The sequence below is a fragment of the Bubalus kerabau genome, chromosome 15 (assembly GCF_029407905.1).
Source record: "Bubalus kerabau isolate K-KA32 ecotype Philippines breed swamp buffalo chromosome 15, PCC_UOA_SB_1v2, whole genome shotgun sequence".
Classification (NCBI taxonomy): domain Eukaryota; kingdom Metazoa; phylum Chordata; class Mammalia; order Artiodactyla; family Bovidae; genus Bubalus; species Bubalus kerabau.
Window position 1 is genome coordinate 21458339 of NC_073638.1, and position 18075 is coordinate 21476413.

At 42.2% G+C, this 18075-nt stretch overlaps 1 protein-coding gene across 1 annotated transcript in view; it reads left to right on the top strand.

Moving 5' to 3' along the window:
- POU2AF2 (POU class 2 homeobox associating factor 2) overlaps nt 1-14578 on the top strand; it is a 29369-nt gene extending 14791 nt beyond the window's left edge. The window contains exons 3-5 of the mRNA XM_055548173.1: nt 10359-10401; nt 12729-13027; nt 14177-14578. Of these exons, the coding sequence (XP_055404148.1) occupies nt 10359-10401; nt 12729-13027; nt 14177-14578 (744 nt within the window). The remainder of the gene's footprint in view (nt 1-10358; nt 10402-12728; nt 13028-14176) is intronic.
- The last annotated feature ends 3497 nt before the right edge of the window (nt 14579-18075 follow it).

Below are 18075 nucleotides of genomic sequence, written 5' to 3' on the forward strand. Positions count from 1 at the left end.
AGCAGCTCTAGTAGAATCCGGCCTGCGTCACTCACTAGTTCTGTGACCTTGACAGTCTTTACACTGCCTATAAATTTTCTGATCTGTAATCTAAAGACAATTACTTACAGCAGTCTATTTCATTGGTTAATGGCAAGGCTTTAGTGGAACAATGTGAATCACTTAGCATTATGTAGAGTATATAAAGTACACAAATGTTAATTACTAAAAGTGATGAAACACACTAATATATATACACTACATGGCACAGAGTCTGGCATGAAGCAGGTATTCATAAAATCCTAGTCCACATTCTACTAGCCAAATCAAGTCACAAAACCATCCCAGATTCAAGACGGTAGAAGTATGCTGCTGCTGCTGCTGCTGCTAAGTCGCTTCAGTTGTGTCCGACTCCATGTGAGCCCATAAACAGCAGCCCACCAGGCTCTGCCGTCCCTGGGATTCTCCAGGCAAGAACACTGGAATGGGTTGCCATTTCCTTCTCCAATGCATGAAAGTGAAAAGTGAAAGTGAAGCCGCTCAGTCGTGTCCGACTCTTCACAACCCCATGGACTGCAGCCTACCAAGCTCCTAGGCCCATGGGATTTTCCAGGCAAGAGTACTAGAGTGGGGTGCCATTGCCTTCTCCAAGGTAGAAGTATAGATGCCACTTATTGATGGGAAGAGCTGCAAAGTAATTGTGGCCATATTTAATCTATAGCAAATGGCTTATGTCCCTAAGTAGATCCTAATCTAAGCCCTTTGGTTGCATTTTTTCTAGCACCTGAGACATTCAACATTGTGCCTAGCACATCAGAGGTGCCAGTAGATATCTTTGGTTTGATGGAAGGGCTAGGGCACAGAACCTACTGGTTATGTCACTGAGAGCTTGAGGGGAAATAACTCTTAGAGTCAGAGAGTTTGGGTTTAAATCCTAGTCCTGCAATTTATAAGATAGATAATTTGGGACATATTACTTAACTTCTCTGATGCTTGGTTTCCTCTTTTATAAACTTGAGGTGATAATATCTACTTTATAATAAGATATCATTACATAAAGCATCTGGCACATGGTAGATGCTTAGAACTCTAGTTCCTATTCATTATGGAGCATTTCTCTTATCCATATTTATGACTAAATTACTAGGTAACTCAGATAACTGGTCCATAAATTAAAACCTTTTTCAAACTTTGCAAAATTAATAAGACTTATTAGAACAGGTTTGTTATAGCTGAGTCACTGCATAAGAGTTCACACCAATCAGAATGCCCCAGTTCTACTATATACTTGTCACATTAGCTAAGCATCTAATTCTCTATGCCCATTTTCTTGTGGAGGAAGAAGGTATTCCATCCTAACACAGGTACCTATTTAAAGGATAACAACATTATACCTGGCACTGACTTTACATTCATTTCAAAGTTGGAAGAAAATTGTTTGACTAATGGTTGTTCTCAATTCAGATATTAAAACATGGTTTTAAAATGTTCAGTATATCATCATCTCCACCTCTCTCCCAATCATAGATATGATGATAGTGAGAAATTAAATATGCTGTGAATTCCTTGAAAAGGAATCTCAGCCATTCAGAAGGGGCTATGATTTTTATTTAAGCATTAGCAGCAATATCTTCAAGTTTAAAGGGACACTTTCAGACTATATAGTTGGAATTTTTTAAATATATCATGAAAAATCTTACACTCCTTGCAGCCCTCTTCTTTAGTACATTTCACATGGTCTTTCAGTTTTCAGGCTGGCACCTAAAAATATTCTAGGGTCATAAAAATGACAATAAATGTAGTGAAGGGAAACTCCTGATCTTATCACTTTACTATCGTGGTGACCTATTAGTTCAAATTAACTCATTTTCATGGAGGGGCTTTTGGGGCAGCTGTGAGGCTGCTGTGTTAGCTACAGGAAGTTGCACACTGGCAAATTTCATTCAAATGTAAACCTCTAAATTTGGCTACCTGGCATTGCAAGATCCTGTTGTTTGCTGTATGCAAAATAAAAATTATATACCATCTCATTTGGTCAAAAGTTATGGGCTTTTCAATATTAATTTCAATATTATTTCTAAAGAATTCATATGATGCAACTGAATGAATATAATGTCTTGAACAAGGTAAAAAGAAATGTGTTTTCCCTTCACATGAGCAAAGATACTTAGTGCGCATGTTGAAGGCTCATGTCTTAGGTTGTTCTTTCTCAACATATGAATCTGGTATACCAGCTCTGAAATCAGCCCAGTGAAACCCCTCCTGGTCCCAGCATAGGCCTTTTAGAACTCTTCTATGTTCTGTGAGATGAACAGAAGTTGTGTGCTATCATTGCCTTTTATATGACTTATCCAATCTAAATATTTCCCAGGTCACCATAAGCACTGATTATAGCTATAAATAATTAATTATGTGGAAATGTTTTATATCACAATGGGGGAGATCATGTAGGAGTTTTTTGAAATGGTCAAAATTGATCAAATTATATGCTTACAAGTTGGAAATTGTATTGTACATAAATTATGCTTTATCAAATTTGAACCTCCTCCCCCCAAGATGGAATACTTACTAAAGGCTAAAAATGTATAGATATATAGATATAGATATGGAAGTATATATATATGTATATACACACACACACAGGGAAATATACCTCCCACTGAATCTTCTTTGTGAGCATTTATGTAATTATATGGTTTCTCTGAATGTCGTCAGTTCAGTTCAGTTCAGTCACTCAGTTGTTTCTGACTCTTTGCGACCCCATAGACTGCAGCACCGGAGAAGGCAATGGCCCCCCACTCCAGTACTCTTGCCTGGCAAATCCCATGGATGGAGGAGCCTGGTAGACTGCAGTCCATGGGGTCGCGAAGAGTCAGACACGACTGAGCGACTTCACTTTGACTTTTACCTTTCATGCATTGGAGAAGGAAATGGCAACCCATTCCAGTGTTCTTGCCTGGAGAATCCCAGGGACGGGGGAGCCTGGTGGGCTGCCGTCTATGAGTCTCATAGAGTCGGACACGACTGAAGCGACTTAGCAGCAGCAGCAGACTGCAGCACACCAGGCTTCCGCGTCCATCACCAGCTCCCAGAGCTTGCTCAAACTCAGGTCCACTGAGTCAGTAATGCTGAATATCCTAAGTCTCCTTTATACTAAATTTTTAAACTATGAAGTTTTCCCACTTTCATTTTCAAGTTATTAAAACTCTTGGAAGGCAGTCTGGTGTGGTAGTTATGAGATAAGTTTTGAACAGAAGTAGAGTCACAGATGTAGAAAACAAACTTACGGTTCACAGGGGATGGGGGAGGGATAAATTGGGAGATTGGGATTGACATATACATACTACAAATATAAAATAGATAACTAATAAGAACATACTGTATAACACAGGGAATTCTACTCAGTACTCCATAATGGCCTATATGAGAAAAGAATCTTAAAAAGAGTGGATATATGTATATCTATAGCTGATTCACTTTGCTACAGACCTGAAAGTTAACATAACATTATAAATCAACTACACTCCAATAAAAATTTTTTTAAAAAATAAAAGAAACAGACCCTGAAATCACACCATTACCACCAGAAACAACCCTACCTGCAGAGAAACCTGAGTTGTTCTCTATTTCAATTTCCTCATCATTAAGATGAAAATAATATTACTTACCTTCTGGGGTGGTTTGATAATTAATGAGATAGCAATATAACATATTTGGTCATGTGCCTAATAGTGTGCTTATAAAATTTCTACAAGTATGTGCCTATGAATTTTATTATAATTCATATCTCTGTTGGAACATGTTGGAAGTCATAGAAAAAAAATTTTTTAATCTGGTGTGTGAAAGACAGGACAGCATATACTTCTATTTTTAATCCTTGGGGATGTGATTTTGTTTCAGGCAGAGTCAATGGTCTGGAGGTAGGGAGATTATACCCACAACAAAACTGGATCCTGCATAAAAATTTTTTTGCTGATTTGTTGAGCTGGTAGGATGTAAGGGAAATCAATAAAGCTAGGCGGTTTGGTGGGGTGATTTGAGGGGTGACATGGAAGGGAGGGGAAATGTTTGAGCAGAAGTAAAGACACTGAATGATGAGAAGATGATCACCCCAGAAAGGCAGATTCCCCTAAGGACAGGGGTCCAAACTAGCTTTCTATGTGAAGACTGACTGGTCCTTTGCTAAGTTTGGGGTAGCTGAACCTGGGACTGGGGAACCTGGAAGGGAGCTGCTTCCCAAGAAATATAAGCATAAATCTTCAGGAGAAACACAACGTTAGGAACTCAGATTTTCGCAGATTAAGGTCAACCCAGATACACGTTTCAATCAGAGATCACCAAATGTATGAGGAAACAAATCACTAGGAATGAGAGTCAGCATGAACAATAAAGTTAAATCCCCAGGACTTTTGGGAATTTTGGTATTAGCATAACAAAATACAAATTTTAAAAAATAACAATAATAATAAAAATAAATAGTGTACCCTCAACAGAAGACCAACCAATATTTTTAATAAATCAAACAGAATTTATAGGACTGAGAAAATATCTAATCATTGATACCAAAAAAAAAAAAAATCAATGCATGAGTTAAACAGCAAATAAGCTACAGTTGAAGAAGGAATTAGTGAACTGGATGTAAAGCTGAAGAAATCTATACCAATCTGTTCCAAAATATAGAACACAGAATCATGGATAGAGGGAAAGTAACAAGAAGTTGAGAATTTATTGGGGATAAAAGTAAAAGATTTAACAAACATCAAAGACTCAGAAGGAGAGAATTCAGATAACACAGACAAGATAATATTTAAGAAAAAGATGGTTGAAACTTTTCCAAAAGACATGCATCCCCAGTCACATGAAGTACATCCTATACAAGCTGAATACATTTTAAAAATCTATCTAAGAAAAAAGGAGGTGAAGCTGAAAACTCTTAAAGCCAAAAGGAGTATACTTTAAAGGGTAGTCAGAAAAGAAAGAAAGATTGTTATATAGAATATCTATAAGGTTAACAGCAAACTTCTCAACAGCAATCATGGAAGCCACAAGACAGTGAAATGAAATCTTTAAAGTGCAGAGAAGAATACTTATAAAATTACAATTGTGAATCCAGAAATAGTATCTTTTAAGTACAAAGGCAAAAGGAATTATATTTTCATTTACATAAAAGCTGGAAATTGCCACCAACACCGACTTCCCAGGTGACTCAGACAGTAAAAAACTCGCCTGCAATGCAAGAGACGTGGGTTTGATCCCTGGGTTGGGAAGATCCCCTGGGGAAGGAAATAGCAACCCACTCCAGTATTCTTGCCTGGGAAATCTCATGGATAGAGGAGCCTGGTGGGCTACAGTCCATAGGGTCACAAAAAGTCAGACGACTTAGCAGCTAAACCACCACCTACAGGAAAGGAATTTTCTAAAGGGTTCTTTCAGAAGGAGGAAAATGAACCTAGAAAAAAGTTTGGAGGACAGATAAGAAAAGAAAATGATAAACATGTAGTAAGTCTAATACATATTTACTTGGCAAAATGATGATGAAAATAATCATGATGTTTAATTTGTGGAGGTTTAAGCTAAAATTCAAGAAAATACATACTCATGTAAACTAGTGAAGTCGCTCAATCGTGTCCGACTCTTTGTGCCCCCATGTTCTGTAGTCTACCTGGCTCCTCCATCCATGGGATTTTCCAGGCAAGAGTACTGGAGTGGGTTGCCATTTCCTTCTCCAGGGGATCTTCCCAACCCAGGGATCGAACCCAGGTCTCCCACATTGCGGCAGACGCTTTATCACCTGAGCCACCAGGGAAGCCCTGATGTAAATTAGGAGAGGAGCAAAAAGAGTTAACATCCTAAGGGTCTTGTCTGTCAGTGGGAGGCTTAAGATACTCTTTGTAGGCTTTGTTAAATACGCAAGGTAAAATTTTATGACTAATCATAAAGCATGGAAATAGAGTGTTTAATTTCCACAGCAGGTAAAGGGCAAAATTATACAGGGGAAATGAACACAAGAGGCTTCTTTTCATCAAATAACAAATAAAATCAACTAGCCTAGTCATTATGAAAGTTCCTCAGGTATTAAAACTGGATTGGGAGTACAGGGCTGGCAATTCCACAGTAATAAGTAAAAGTGGGCAGAAGGAAAAGGAATGGAAGAAGATTGTTGGTGGCCCTGGTGGTGGCAGACGCTGCAGGGACGGTGTGAGCCCAGAGTAACCTTTGCTCATGCTTCAGGCAGAGGCCAGGGCAGGCCGGGCCAGCTGATGAACCGGTGCATTACGGAGAGGCGCTCATAATTCTGTCTGTCCAGCTGGACGTGCACCCTGCCTTTCACAGGAAGCCTCACTCCTGGCTCCAGCCTTGGCCAGAGCAGTTTAAGAGGAGCAAGCAGAGAAAAGGAGGCAAGAGGGCAACAGGACACCCCCCAAGGCAGTGCCAGGGATGGCCACCACCCTGCCACACTCTGCTTCCCCAGGGAAGGAGGCTGAGGCAAGAGGCAGGGGGAATGGGCCCTGACACAGGCCTTTGAAGAAAGAGATGGAAAGCAGAGGGGAACACTAGATACCATGGGCCCTGGCAACATGGGAAAATGTGCCTGAACACAAGCTCTTCTCTAATTAATCATTACCTCCTTTGCTTCCCATACAAGACATCACAGCATCCTGACCTTGGACCCCACACACATTGTTTACCTACTAAGAAGTTTGGGATTAACAGAGGCAAACCACTATAAGTAGAATGGATGTTTTGTAAAAATAAAAAAAATCCTACTGTATAGCACAGGGAACTATATTCAGTATCCTGCAATAAATCATAATGGAAAAGAATATGAAAAAGAATGTGTATAACTGAATCATTTTGCTCTATAGCAGAAACTAACACAACATTGTAAATCAACTATACATCAGTAAAATAATTTTTTAAAGAATTTTAACATCAAACACGGGGACCTGTTTATAGGAATAAACCATGGACTTTAAGAAATGTAAAAATGCATCTGAGTGATAATAGCTAATACTTATGCCCTCCTTACTCAAAACTAGGAACTATTCTCAGTGCATGACATATAAGATCATATTTAATCTTCATGTGCCTAAGATCACACAGCAAACAAGAGGCAGAGCTGGGATTCAAATATAGACACTCATTCCAGAGTCTTCTCTTTCAAATACCGTGCTACCTCTGAGTGGCTGTTGTTCAGTCGCTAAACCATGTCTGATGCTCAGTCACGTCCCACTCTTTGACACCCCATGGACTGCAGCACGCCAGGCTTTCCTGTCCTCCACTATCTCCCAGAGTTTGCTCAAACTCATATCCATTGAGTCAGTGATGCCATCCAACCATCTCATCCTCTGTTGTCCCCTTCTCCTGCCTTCAATCTTTCCCAGTATCAGGGTCTTTTCCAATGAGTCAGTTCTTCGCATCAGGTGGCCAAAGTATTGGAGCTTCAGCTTCAGTCCTTTCAACAAACATTCAGGGGCAATTTTTTTTTTTAGTATTGGTTGGTTGGATCTCCTTGCAGTCCAAGGGACTCTCAAGATTCTTCTCCAGCACCAGAGTTCAAAATTCTTCAGTGCTCAGCTTTCTTTATAGTCCAACTCTCACATCCATACATGACTACTGGAAAAACCATAGTTTTGGCTATCCGGACCTTTGTTGGCAAAGTGGTGTCTCTGCTTTTTAATATGCTGTCTAGGTTTTTCATAGCTTTCCTTCCAAGGAGGAAGTATCTTTTAATTTCATGGCTGCAATCACTATTCTCGGGGATTTTGGAGCCCCAAAAAATAAAATCTGCCAATTGGTGGATATTTCCCTAGAGAAGATAGGATTACAATTTAGTCCTATGGATGGAAAGTTTGTATACCTCACCTACTTCTTTTGTAATTCATATGTTAAAGCCTTGGTCCCCAGTATAATGGTATTTTAAGTTGGGGCCTTTGGGGCAATAATGAAGTCATGAGAGTTAAGTCATATGAATGGGACTGGTGCTCCTATAAGAAGAGACATATGGAAAAGATGATCTCTCTTTGTGCCGCATGAAGACACTGCAAGAAAACAGCCATCTGTAAGCCAGGATGAAAGCCCCTCAAAGGACCCAACCATGCTGGCACCCTGATCTCAAACTTCCAGCCTCCATAAATGGGAGAAATGTTTTTTGTTTAAGCCACCAAGTCTATGGTATTTGTTATATCAGCCCAGTCTGATTAAGACAGTTGGGAAATGATGGGTTACTCTCAGATATTTGAAGAGCTATTTATGGAAGAAGGGTTTAACTTATTCAGTATGGACCAAGGAGATTAGAAATAAGTACATTTGTAATAGAGGTTGCCAAAGAAGAAATTGGCTTTCTCAGAGGGTGCAGAGTTCTCCATCACTAGAGGCTGAATGCACCCAGGGTTAATAACAGTGGAGAGGATTTCAGCATTGAGTGCTGGTTGAATAAGACTCTATAAAATCCTTCCAACTCTTGAGAGTCTGTAGGATTATCAGGGTCAGGACAGAACTAAGAACTCAAATCCAAAAACATGGATGTTGATACCTCTTCACTTTTACAACAGCTACATTTTCCACTTAGTTTGTTCCTGGGCATCTTGGAGTCAGAATTTGCATTTTAAGACTAAACACACCTGGATACCCTTCCTTCAGCAGTCAGCTTGAGCATCTCCTCCTCCAGGATGTGTTCCCCACCCCATCCCTAATACCAGCTTAGGTGTCCACCTCACCCCATCTTACTACTGCAGTGTCACTTCTCATGCTATGGCAAATTCTGTTTCATCATCAATCACACCCTGTATTAGGGCATGTCCTAAGGCTGCAGTAACAAATTACCGCAAACAAGCAGCTTAAAAAAATAATTTATTTTCTTACAGATCTGGAGGCTATAAGTCCAAAATCGAGTTGTCAGGAGGGCCAGGTTCCTCTGAAGGCTTTAGGGGTGCAACCTTCTTTGCCTCTTCCTAGCTTCTGGCATAGGCAAGTATGGGCCTAGTTGCTTCAGTCGTGTCCAACTCTTTGAGACCCCATAGACTGTAGCCCACCAGCCTCCTCTCTCCATGGAATTCTCCAGGCAAGAATACTGGAGTGGGATTTCATGCCCTCCTCCAGGGGATCTTCCCAACCCAGGGATCAAACCCTTGTCTCCTGCATCTCCTGCAATGCAGGCAGATTCTTTACTGCTGAGCCACTGGGGAAGCCCGCACCCCCACCCCCACAAGCTCCTGAAGGTTGTTGGCAAACCTTAGTGGTCCTTACTTGAAGTTGTAGCTCTCAAATTTCTGCCTGTTTCTTCAGACTGCCTTCTCTCCTCTGTGTCTGTGTTTGTCTCGCCTCTTCTTATAAGGACACCGATCATATTAGATTTAGGGCCACATCCTTCAGAGTAAATTCATTTTAAATTAACTAGTCACTGCTTCAAAGATCCTGTTTCCAAATAAGTTCACATTCACAGGTACTGGTAATTATGACTTCAATATATCTTTTCAGGGGACATAATTCAACTGACAACAGCCTCAACCTCCTATGCTCATTAAACTGCTATTTTTATTCCACATATTTTTGTTGTGTCTATGAATCACCCCCTGTTCCAGCCACAGAGAACAAGTCACAGTCAAAGTTTCTACCCTTAGTGAAGCTTCCATTCTACAGGGAGGCAGACAGCTTACAGGGGGCCATTCAATGATAAAACCAAATACAACCTTATTTGTGTATGTATGTATGTATCTATATAAATGTGTGTGTGATATGCATGCTAAGTTGCTTCAGTAGTCTTTGCAACCCTATGGACTCTAGCCCGCCAGGCTCCTCTGTCCATGGGATTCTCCAGGCAAGAATACTGGAGTGAGTGGGTTGCCGTGCCCTCCTCCAGGGGATCTCCCCAACCCAGGGATCAAACCTGCATCTCCCATGTCCTTCACATTGGCAGGTGGGTTCTTTACCACTAGCGCCACCTGGGAAGCCCATAACCCATTTATATAAATCACTGATACATATTTGAAAAAGGATATTGTGGCTCAGCTGGTAAAGAATCCGCCTGCAATGTGGGAGACCTGGGTTCAATCCCTGGGTTGGGAAGATCCCCTGGAGAAGGGAAAGGCTACCCACTCCAGTATCCTGGCCTGGAGAATTCCATAAACTGTATAGTCCATGGTGTTGCAAAGAGTTGGACATGACTAAGCAGCTTTCACTTTCATTAACACAAACAGTAGAGGGGAAGAAAAAGGGGGAAGGAGGAGAGAGGAGGGTTCGGAGGGAGGGTACACATGTATGCCTACGGCCGATTCATTCTCACATATGGCAAAAACCATCACAATATTGTGAAGCAATTATCCACCAATTAAAATTTTTTTAAAAGAATAAAACACACATGCCTCTCTATCTTCCAGGGCAGTGTCGGTTCCGCTCAGTCTCCATTTGGCCCAGTGCCAGGTAAGTATTGCAGTTCACAGGGGTCGATTCCTTCCCTTTTGAAGTAAATCAGGCATTTAGGCTTCCATTTTTTCAAAGATGCCTTACAAGACTTTGAACGTTTTGCTGCTTTAAAATACTTGTTTTTAACATGTAAAATCATAAAGGCAGACCTCATGCAGCCATTTCTGAATTTGGAATACATTCTGTCTAGTATAAGCTTATTGGGCAAAAGCAAGAGCAATTAGGCCCTTCATATAGTTTTTACAGCTTCCCTGGTGACTCAGATGGTAAAGAATCTGCCTGCAATGCAGGAGACCCCGGTTCAAACCCTGGGTTGGGACGATCTCCTGGAGAAGGGAATGGCAACCCACTCCAGTATTCTTGCCTGGAGAATTCCACTTCCAAGCTCAGAAGTGGCATAGGTTTTCCCAGTAATTTGGGTCATCTTCAGAGCTGGATAAGGGAAAGAAATTAGAGCAGAAGAAGATCCTGCACGTCTGAATGTCTCTATACCGTGTTTCCCAATCATATTTACTGTCATTGGAATTTGGCTGTATCTGCTCCATTCTACAGAAGAAAATTTCTGCAGCCTTTCTCATCATCTGGAATGGCTCTTCCTCTTTTTAAATAGAAAAAATACATGTTTAAACACCTAAGGATTTTTTCTCTGTGTTTTTTTATTTGGAAATTGGAAATGCATACAGGAGAGCCTGGTAGCCTTTTTTACTTAGTCTCCTTGCTGTTTGTAGCCTTAACCACTACGATAGATACAGATTCATGGCATGAAACAAAACCTTATTTGTTGATATTGATTTTCACGGGCACATATGTTTTTCTGGAGAAGTATGCTTATGATGAAACCTCTAACTGCAGCTTTCAAATTCATGAGCAGATTAGAATTCGGGGGCTATAGAATTTAAGATGGAAATGGAGTGAGTGGAATTGTGCTGTTAAGTTTCTGGGAGGAATTTTTATTTGAATGAATGAATAAATTTACATGAATTGTTGCACATAGTATTATACTACTGGGTTTACAGAAAATGTATAAGATGTAAGTTCTGCCCGCGCAGGGCTGGTAGGTCAACTGGAAAGAGGACTACGCTCAGATGAGAGAGTATTGAGCACAATGCAATGTGCCGCCTTGGGTAGCAGGGGTCTAAGTGCTATGTCTGGAGAGTCCTGTAGGACTGAGTCAGGGTAACAAGGAGGAGGGTCTTGATGAGTCTGTCTTCTCTCCCAGAGAGTGGGCAGGGTGGGCAGGGACGAAGCTCAGAAGCAGTCCACTGCGGTTGTGGAAAGTAAGAAAGACAAGCACCTGCGACTTCCTCCCAGATCAACTCTTTTGTGACTAAGAGAGTAGGTCTGAGCTAACCGGATCACACCCAACACCAGCTGGAGGGGAAAAAAAAAAAAATCTGTTTTATAGTCCTTGAGTCTGTGCTCCTGAACCCGTTCTAAATGATACAGGGTTCCCTGATACAATTGAACTGCAGGTTCAGAAAACATTTAGCAAACACATCTCTTCTCGTCTGGGACTATTTCACTGGCCTTACCTTAAATGAGATTCTTAGTTTCAGCCTCTCCAGGTTTCCACCAAGGGGGGCTTTCTGTGCCAGGTTTTCCCTTCTCAAGCTTGCAGGGCCCAGGGGAGCTGAGTGGGACTCAAATTGGCCACGAGAGGGCAGCAAATAACACCAGACTCTTCAAAGCCAAGAAAACCTTTATCGCGGTCCTCTAACTTGGCTTCCCAGAAGCAAAGCAAGGCAAACCATTTTCTGTTGCCTGCTAGGTGCAAGTCACCGTCGGTGTACAAAAATTAAAAGAAGAGTACAACTTGCCTCTGATTCCGGGTGAGGTCAGTGTCTTACCTGATTTAGAGAAACTGAATCTCACATAGCATGCCCCAGAAGCAGCCTCTTAATCTATGGGGGCAAGGCTTAGAAGCTGTGAAAAAGATGCTTCATTAGATAACAGCAAATGCCAGGGGATTCTTATCCTGTCCTCTTTAGCCCAGCCCCTTCCTAGTAGAGCGCCTCGCATACAGAAGGTGTACAAAAAAATTGTGTATGTGAGAGGCACTGGGCAGTAATAACTCCATGTAAAGTGAGCTCATTACCTAAGGCAGCTCGACCTTAAACATACCAGTGTGGGGGACCAGAGTAGTTAAAAGCGATAATGCCACCCTATTGAATGCTTTTCAAGCCATCTATCTATTTAAATGTTGGCCTTGGCGTCAGGCCTGCGTTAGAAACACCATGTCACACGTGGAAAGACCGGGTTGCCATAGACATGCCTTGACTTCCTCCGAGGAGACATTTGTCTGTCTGTTTTCCCTTTGGCAACAGGCTCACCGGTGATGTCAGGTTATTATGGTGTCAGGAGAGCCTTCCTCTCCGACCCGGACTTTCACAACACCAAGCAGTTTGCCAACGACGCCTGCACGTCAAGCGCGGCCAAGCCCTTTGCCTGCGAGTCCTCAGTGGGGCAGGGCCACGCGGCCCTGCTGGACCCGTACTTCCCGGAGCCCTACGGGGACCACCGCCCCACGGCCCTGACCCCCAACAGCGGCACCCTGTTCAGCTCCTCGCCCCTGCCGCCGCTCCTGCCGCCGCCCTTCCCCAGCGACCCCGCACACTTCGCGCTGGTGAGTATTCAGAGGCTTAGTTTAGGGGGGGGTCACCGAGGTTGGGGTTCCCGCGGCCCTGGACAGCCCGTGCGCCCAGCAGCCAAGAGTCTACTCGTCCAGGGAGAGGCCAGAATCCACGTTCAGAGAGCTTTCCTCGGGGCTTCGGGCCAGCCACGCGGGAGGCTCTGTCTATCCAGGGGTTGAGGCGGGACGACTAAATAGGACAGGACGTACAGCCATTGTGTTAACACTCTAGATTTTACCAGATGTTCCCCCATCATTCCGCCAGCACTTAAGGAAAGAGCACTGTCTTACCTCGCAGACCCAGTGAGGCCGTCCCCGGGGCATATCCATCAGGAAGCCTCTGACCTTCCCCTTCGTTTCTCTTCCCCCGACGGTATTTCTACCCTTTAGAACCTGCTTCTCTCGCAGCCCTTCCGGAGATGAGTTCATAAGAAAGAGCACGAATAACCTTTTTATACAAAACTGTAAAGCCCGCGACCACAAAGGAATAAGTCTGTGGACATGGGGTTTTAGACCAAACAGGCCTCAAGAGATTGGGAATTACGTGCACATGTTCATTTAATACTGGCAACAACTCAGGGTATAGTTATTAAAGCCCCATTTGACAGAAGAACAAAGTGAGGCACTCAGAGTTAGGAAGCTAGTAAGTGGCCTAGCATTGAATCAAACCTAAACCTTTCCAGCCCCCAACCTATGAGGCTCCAGGTCGTTGCTCCCTGGGGGGCAGGGTAGCCTTCCCTGCCCCCTTAGAAGCCCACCCTGTAATTTAGACGCTTCTCTTTCCAGGAGTAGATGAAACACTGCCTAAATGTTCATTTTATCATTTTCACATTTACTCATTTAATGTTCTCTAGGGAAAGGACTCTATTTACACACACACACACGTACACACACGCACGCACACACACACACACATGCACACACACGCACACACACACACACCCAATTCTAGACTGACAAAGGCACTAAAACGTTCAGTGTCCAACAGCAGAGGAGAGAGCCGCCTGTAAGGAGGCGCTGGACAGCACAGGGAGGACCCCAAGCCTGCTTTGGAAGACAGGGGCCCCTGTGTCGGGAAGGAAATCTGTCCCCGTCAGACCATCACCTAGTGACTAACCCCAATGACCTTTCCATTCTCCTCAGAGGGACTCGTGGGAGCAGACGGTGCCTGAAGGCCTCAGCCAGCCAGACCCCGTGCCAGCCGATTCCCTGCAGAGCTTGGCACCCAGCACCGGCTCCCTCTCGCAGCTGGAGTCGGGCGGTGCGGCCCAGCACAGGAGCACCGGCTGGGGGGGCCCCCTCACCGGGGTTCAGTCCTACTCGCTGCATGCACTGGATGATTTATACCACACGCAGGGGTACTCCACCCCGGCCCCCTACCCTTTCACCTCTTTCATGACGATGTCCAATGACCCACCGCCCAAGGTGGGGCCCTTCTCCCCAGACGAGGGGACAGACACCTCTGCCCTCCAGGACACTTCTCCGTGGACCAAAGAAGACGGGAGCCTGGCGTGGGGGCCATACGAGTGCCGCAGAGCCTACTGAGGGCACCAGAGGACTTCTGTGCTTTAAGTCAGTTCTCTGTATTCACAGACTCTTGTGGTGTGGCAGTTCTTTCAGAAGTGGGTTTTCAGGACAAGCCGTTGTGCCACCCTTTGTTAATAGATGACGGCATTTATTTGTGATCCACCCACCATAACCCCACTGAAACACACCACAATGTGAATTCAGTGTGCCAGGGATAGACTGCCTGACAGTGAGGTTTTGGGGCTTAATAACCCATTATGTTTTGAATCTTCTGTTATCTTTGAAGTGTCATTTTAACACTGATAGTTTTCCTTAAATTACATTAAAAACTTTATGCAGCTCATAAAACATACTGATTTTCCTGTCTAATTTTTCTTAGTTATGTACTATGTGTATTCCTCAATAAAAGAGAATGTATAGGGTATAAAATAGATTAGAGCACATAAAACAAAATGCGCTTTATAGCATGTGACTTTATAAAGTGTGAAGTATTACATACATTTCTCACCTTACAGGGTCTTGCAAATAACAAATAATAACTTGCAAGTAACAAATGCGATCCATAAAAAAAATGCTTTATTGTCATTAAAGTAGGATGAAGCCAGGACACTATTGGCTTCATAACTACATGGTTTTGACTCTGCACTAAAGCCCAGGATGTCCAAAAATTAGGCTAATCCAAAAAACAATAAAGGCCAAAAAACTGTCTTTGACCAATGGCCTCTTTGAGCAATTAAGCTAGATATTGTTTCTCTGATGGAATACACCAACAGTTCTCAGAGTGGATTAGTAAAATGGACATTCTATAATCAAATAAGAATGCATGCATTATAAGGAAAACACAGACAGCAGGCCTGGACTGTCGGCAAGAATACCAGAAGCAAAGGAGCTCTGAAGAAGGACAGTGTCAGGTGTACACACACCTCCTATTTGAAGAGAGACCTTGCTGGTGGCTCATTGGTCAGAAATATATAGGTCTTACTTTGTATAAATGAAGAAATGGACATTTGAAGCCTCAATCTGTCTCATATAAGTCTGATTGGTTTGGATTCCTTTGCCAGTTAAGCTCTCACAGTAATTCCCACCATGTACCATGCCTGTCTGCAGGCCAAGCCCATCATAAACACCCTGCACACACTTTAACTTTGCAAAGCCTGTGTCAAGCTCCGCAGGTTACACCCAGAATCTTCCTTTTGTCTTCTTACCATCTTCCTTTCTTTATTCCCTTCACCACATTTTTCTAACCCTTCAGGTTTCTCCTAATCCAGTGCTTTTTCCCTGCATCTCCATCTCCTCGGGGCCCAGAGCCACTCAAAACAGTTTCCATCGCATCCTCTGTGACAGGGTCCCATGCTCTGTTTAGAAGTCTAGAAAGTCAAAAACGGCTATTAGTTCACACTTAGAAGTGAATAATTGATGTTCCTCCTTCTCTGGGCATTCAAGAGTATATTCTGGTTGAGCAAACACACTCCTGATCTGTGGTGTCCCCACAGAAATGCTTGAATAGGAGCCTCTTTTACACACACTCTTCACCCCACTCCTGGGAGAGCATCCTCAGAGGACCAGACGCTGATGGAAGGAGCACTGGTGGTCCTTAGCTGTTGGACCGCAGTCTCCCAGGTCCCCTGGCTACTCATTCCTCCTACAATCCTTCCCATAGCCTCATCTTTACTTTGCTCAGTATTTGCTTTGAGCTACCATGGAAGGGGGTAGCTTCTACAACAGGAGAGGGAGCTGCCCTTCTGAAGTCTGATCAAACTGGAGAACTCAGTCCTGATTACCAGTATCTTTGGCAGAGCCATCTGTCATCCAGCCTCACTCATACCTGGACGACAAGCCCCTCATCAGGAGAAGATCTGGCCGTCCCTGGAGGTGCAGGAGCCTTCACAAGGAAGGATCTTTAAGTCACTTTTCTAGAAAATTGATCATAATTACAGTCATCTACTGCTTCTGTGTGTTACCAAGTATCACACAACACAGATATTATAAATTATGTGTAAATAATAAATATATGTTCCTGTATCTTTAATTTTGATTTGATTATAACACTAAATATTAGGCATGCTTATTTCTCTTGGTTTGCTGCTTTCTGCTCACCTGTCATGTTCTTCTTCTCACAACCTGGTTCTCAGCTAAGTAGAGCTCAGTGACCAGTGGTGTCTACATCCTTCTCAGAGCACGTAAGTCCTTTCATAGTGTTTGGGAAATTTAATTTATAAAAAAGGAGACACACACCAGCCCATAGGCTGCTTAGTGTCCTTTTCAGTTCTCCAGTCTAAAAGGCCAAGTGGAGTGGGGAATGGCAGTAATAATTCCAAACAGTAAATAATTTTTAAGAATTCTATTTAGCTTGACAGTGTATTGCTATACTGCATAGATTTTCATTTACTTCTGTTTTATTGTTCTGGGAATTTACAATACTTGTTAAAAAGTGAAACCAAGATATAAACTTATGTCAGGGAAGTTAATTCTATTTCCTTATTCCATTTCCCATTCAAGTACTCTCTGTTTCCTAGAGCACTCCAGAGACTAACTGTGCCCTTTTGTAATAATGCATGATGTCAAAAAAAAAAAAAAATACACTTCCTTTCCCTCTCCTTATTAAACCTGCTCTTCTCAGGCTCACAGCTTTCCTGGGGAAGTGAGAGAAAATTTAAGAACTTAGGTTCAAAACACCACCCTTTTAGGTCCCTTAAGATGTGAAATAAGCAGAGATTAGAGGGATTGACAGAGGGATTGACATATACACCCTACTATATATAAAATAAATAACTAATAGGAACTTGCTGTATAGCAGAGGAAACTCTACTCCATACTCTGTAATGACCTATTGGGAAAATAATCTAAAAAAGAGTACATATATGTATATGTATAACTGGTTCACTTTGCTGTACACCTGAAACTAACACAATAATGTAAATAAATTATACCCCAATAACAATTTTAAAATAAACAAAGTAAGTAAGCAGAGATGGTGATATCAAGCTCAAGCTAAGAAATCTCTCTTGAAGGATAATGTCTGCAAAAAATGGAAAGCAAACTTTGCCCATGCAAAAACTAAAATAGAGGCGATTGCCTATAAATCACTAAATACAGATATTATAGTATGTAGTTGAAAGTGTTTGTATTTCTCTTATAATACTATACAAATCCCAAAGAATGAGAGAAGAAAACAATAGCTTTACCTCATTTATTTAATAACTTCTTGTAAATGAGCATTATGACTTGCTACAGCTCAGTTAATATTTAATACAATATGATGGCAGTATAGTGGAAAAGGCAGAGATTTTAGTACTAGAGTATTGTACAGAAAATTCCACAAAGGGAAAATAATTACTAACCCCAATAGTAAAATAAATATTTGCATGTATATTTATATGTGTGCGTGTGTGTGTGTATAAAGCTATTAGTAGTTTCTCTGTGATCCATTTTTACTATGTAAATCTAAATAATACATTCATAAAAATAAAACATCAGTTATATTTTAAAAATTGAAATAACAATTGGTGTCCAAA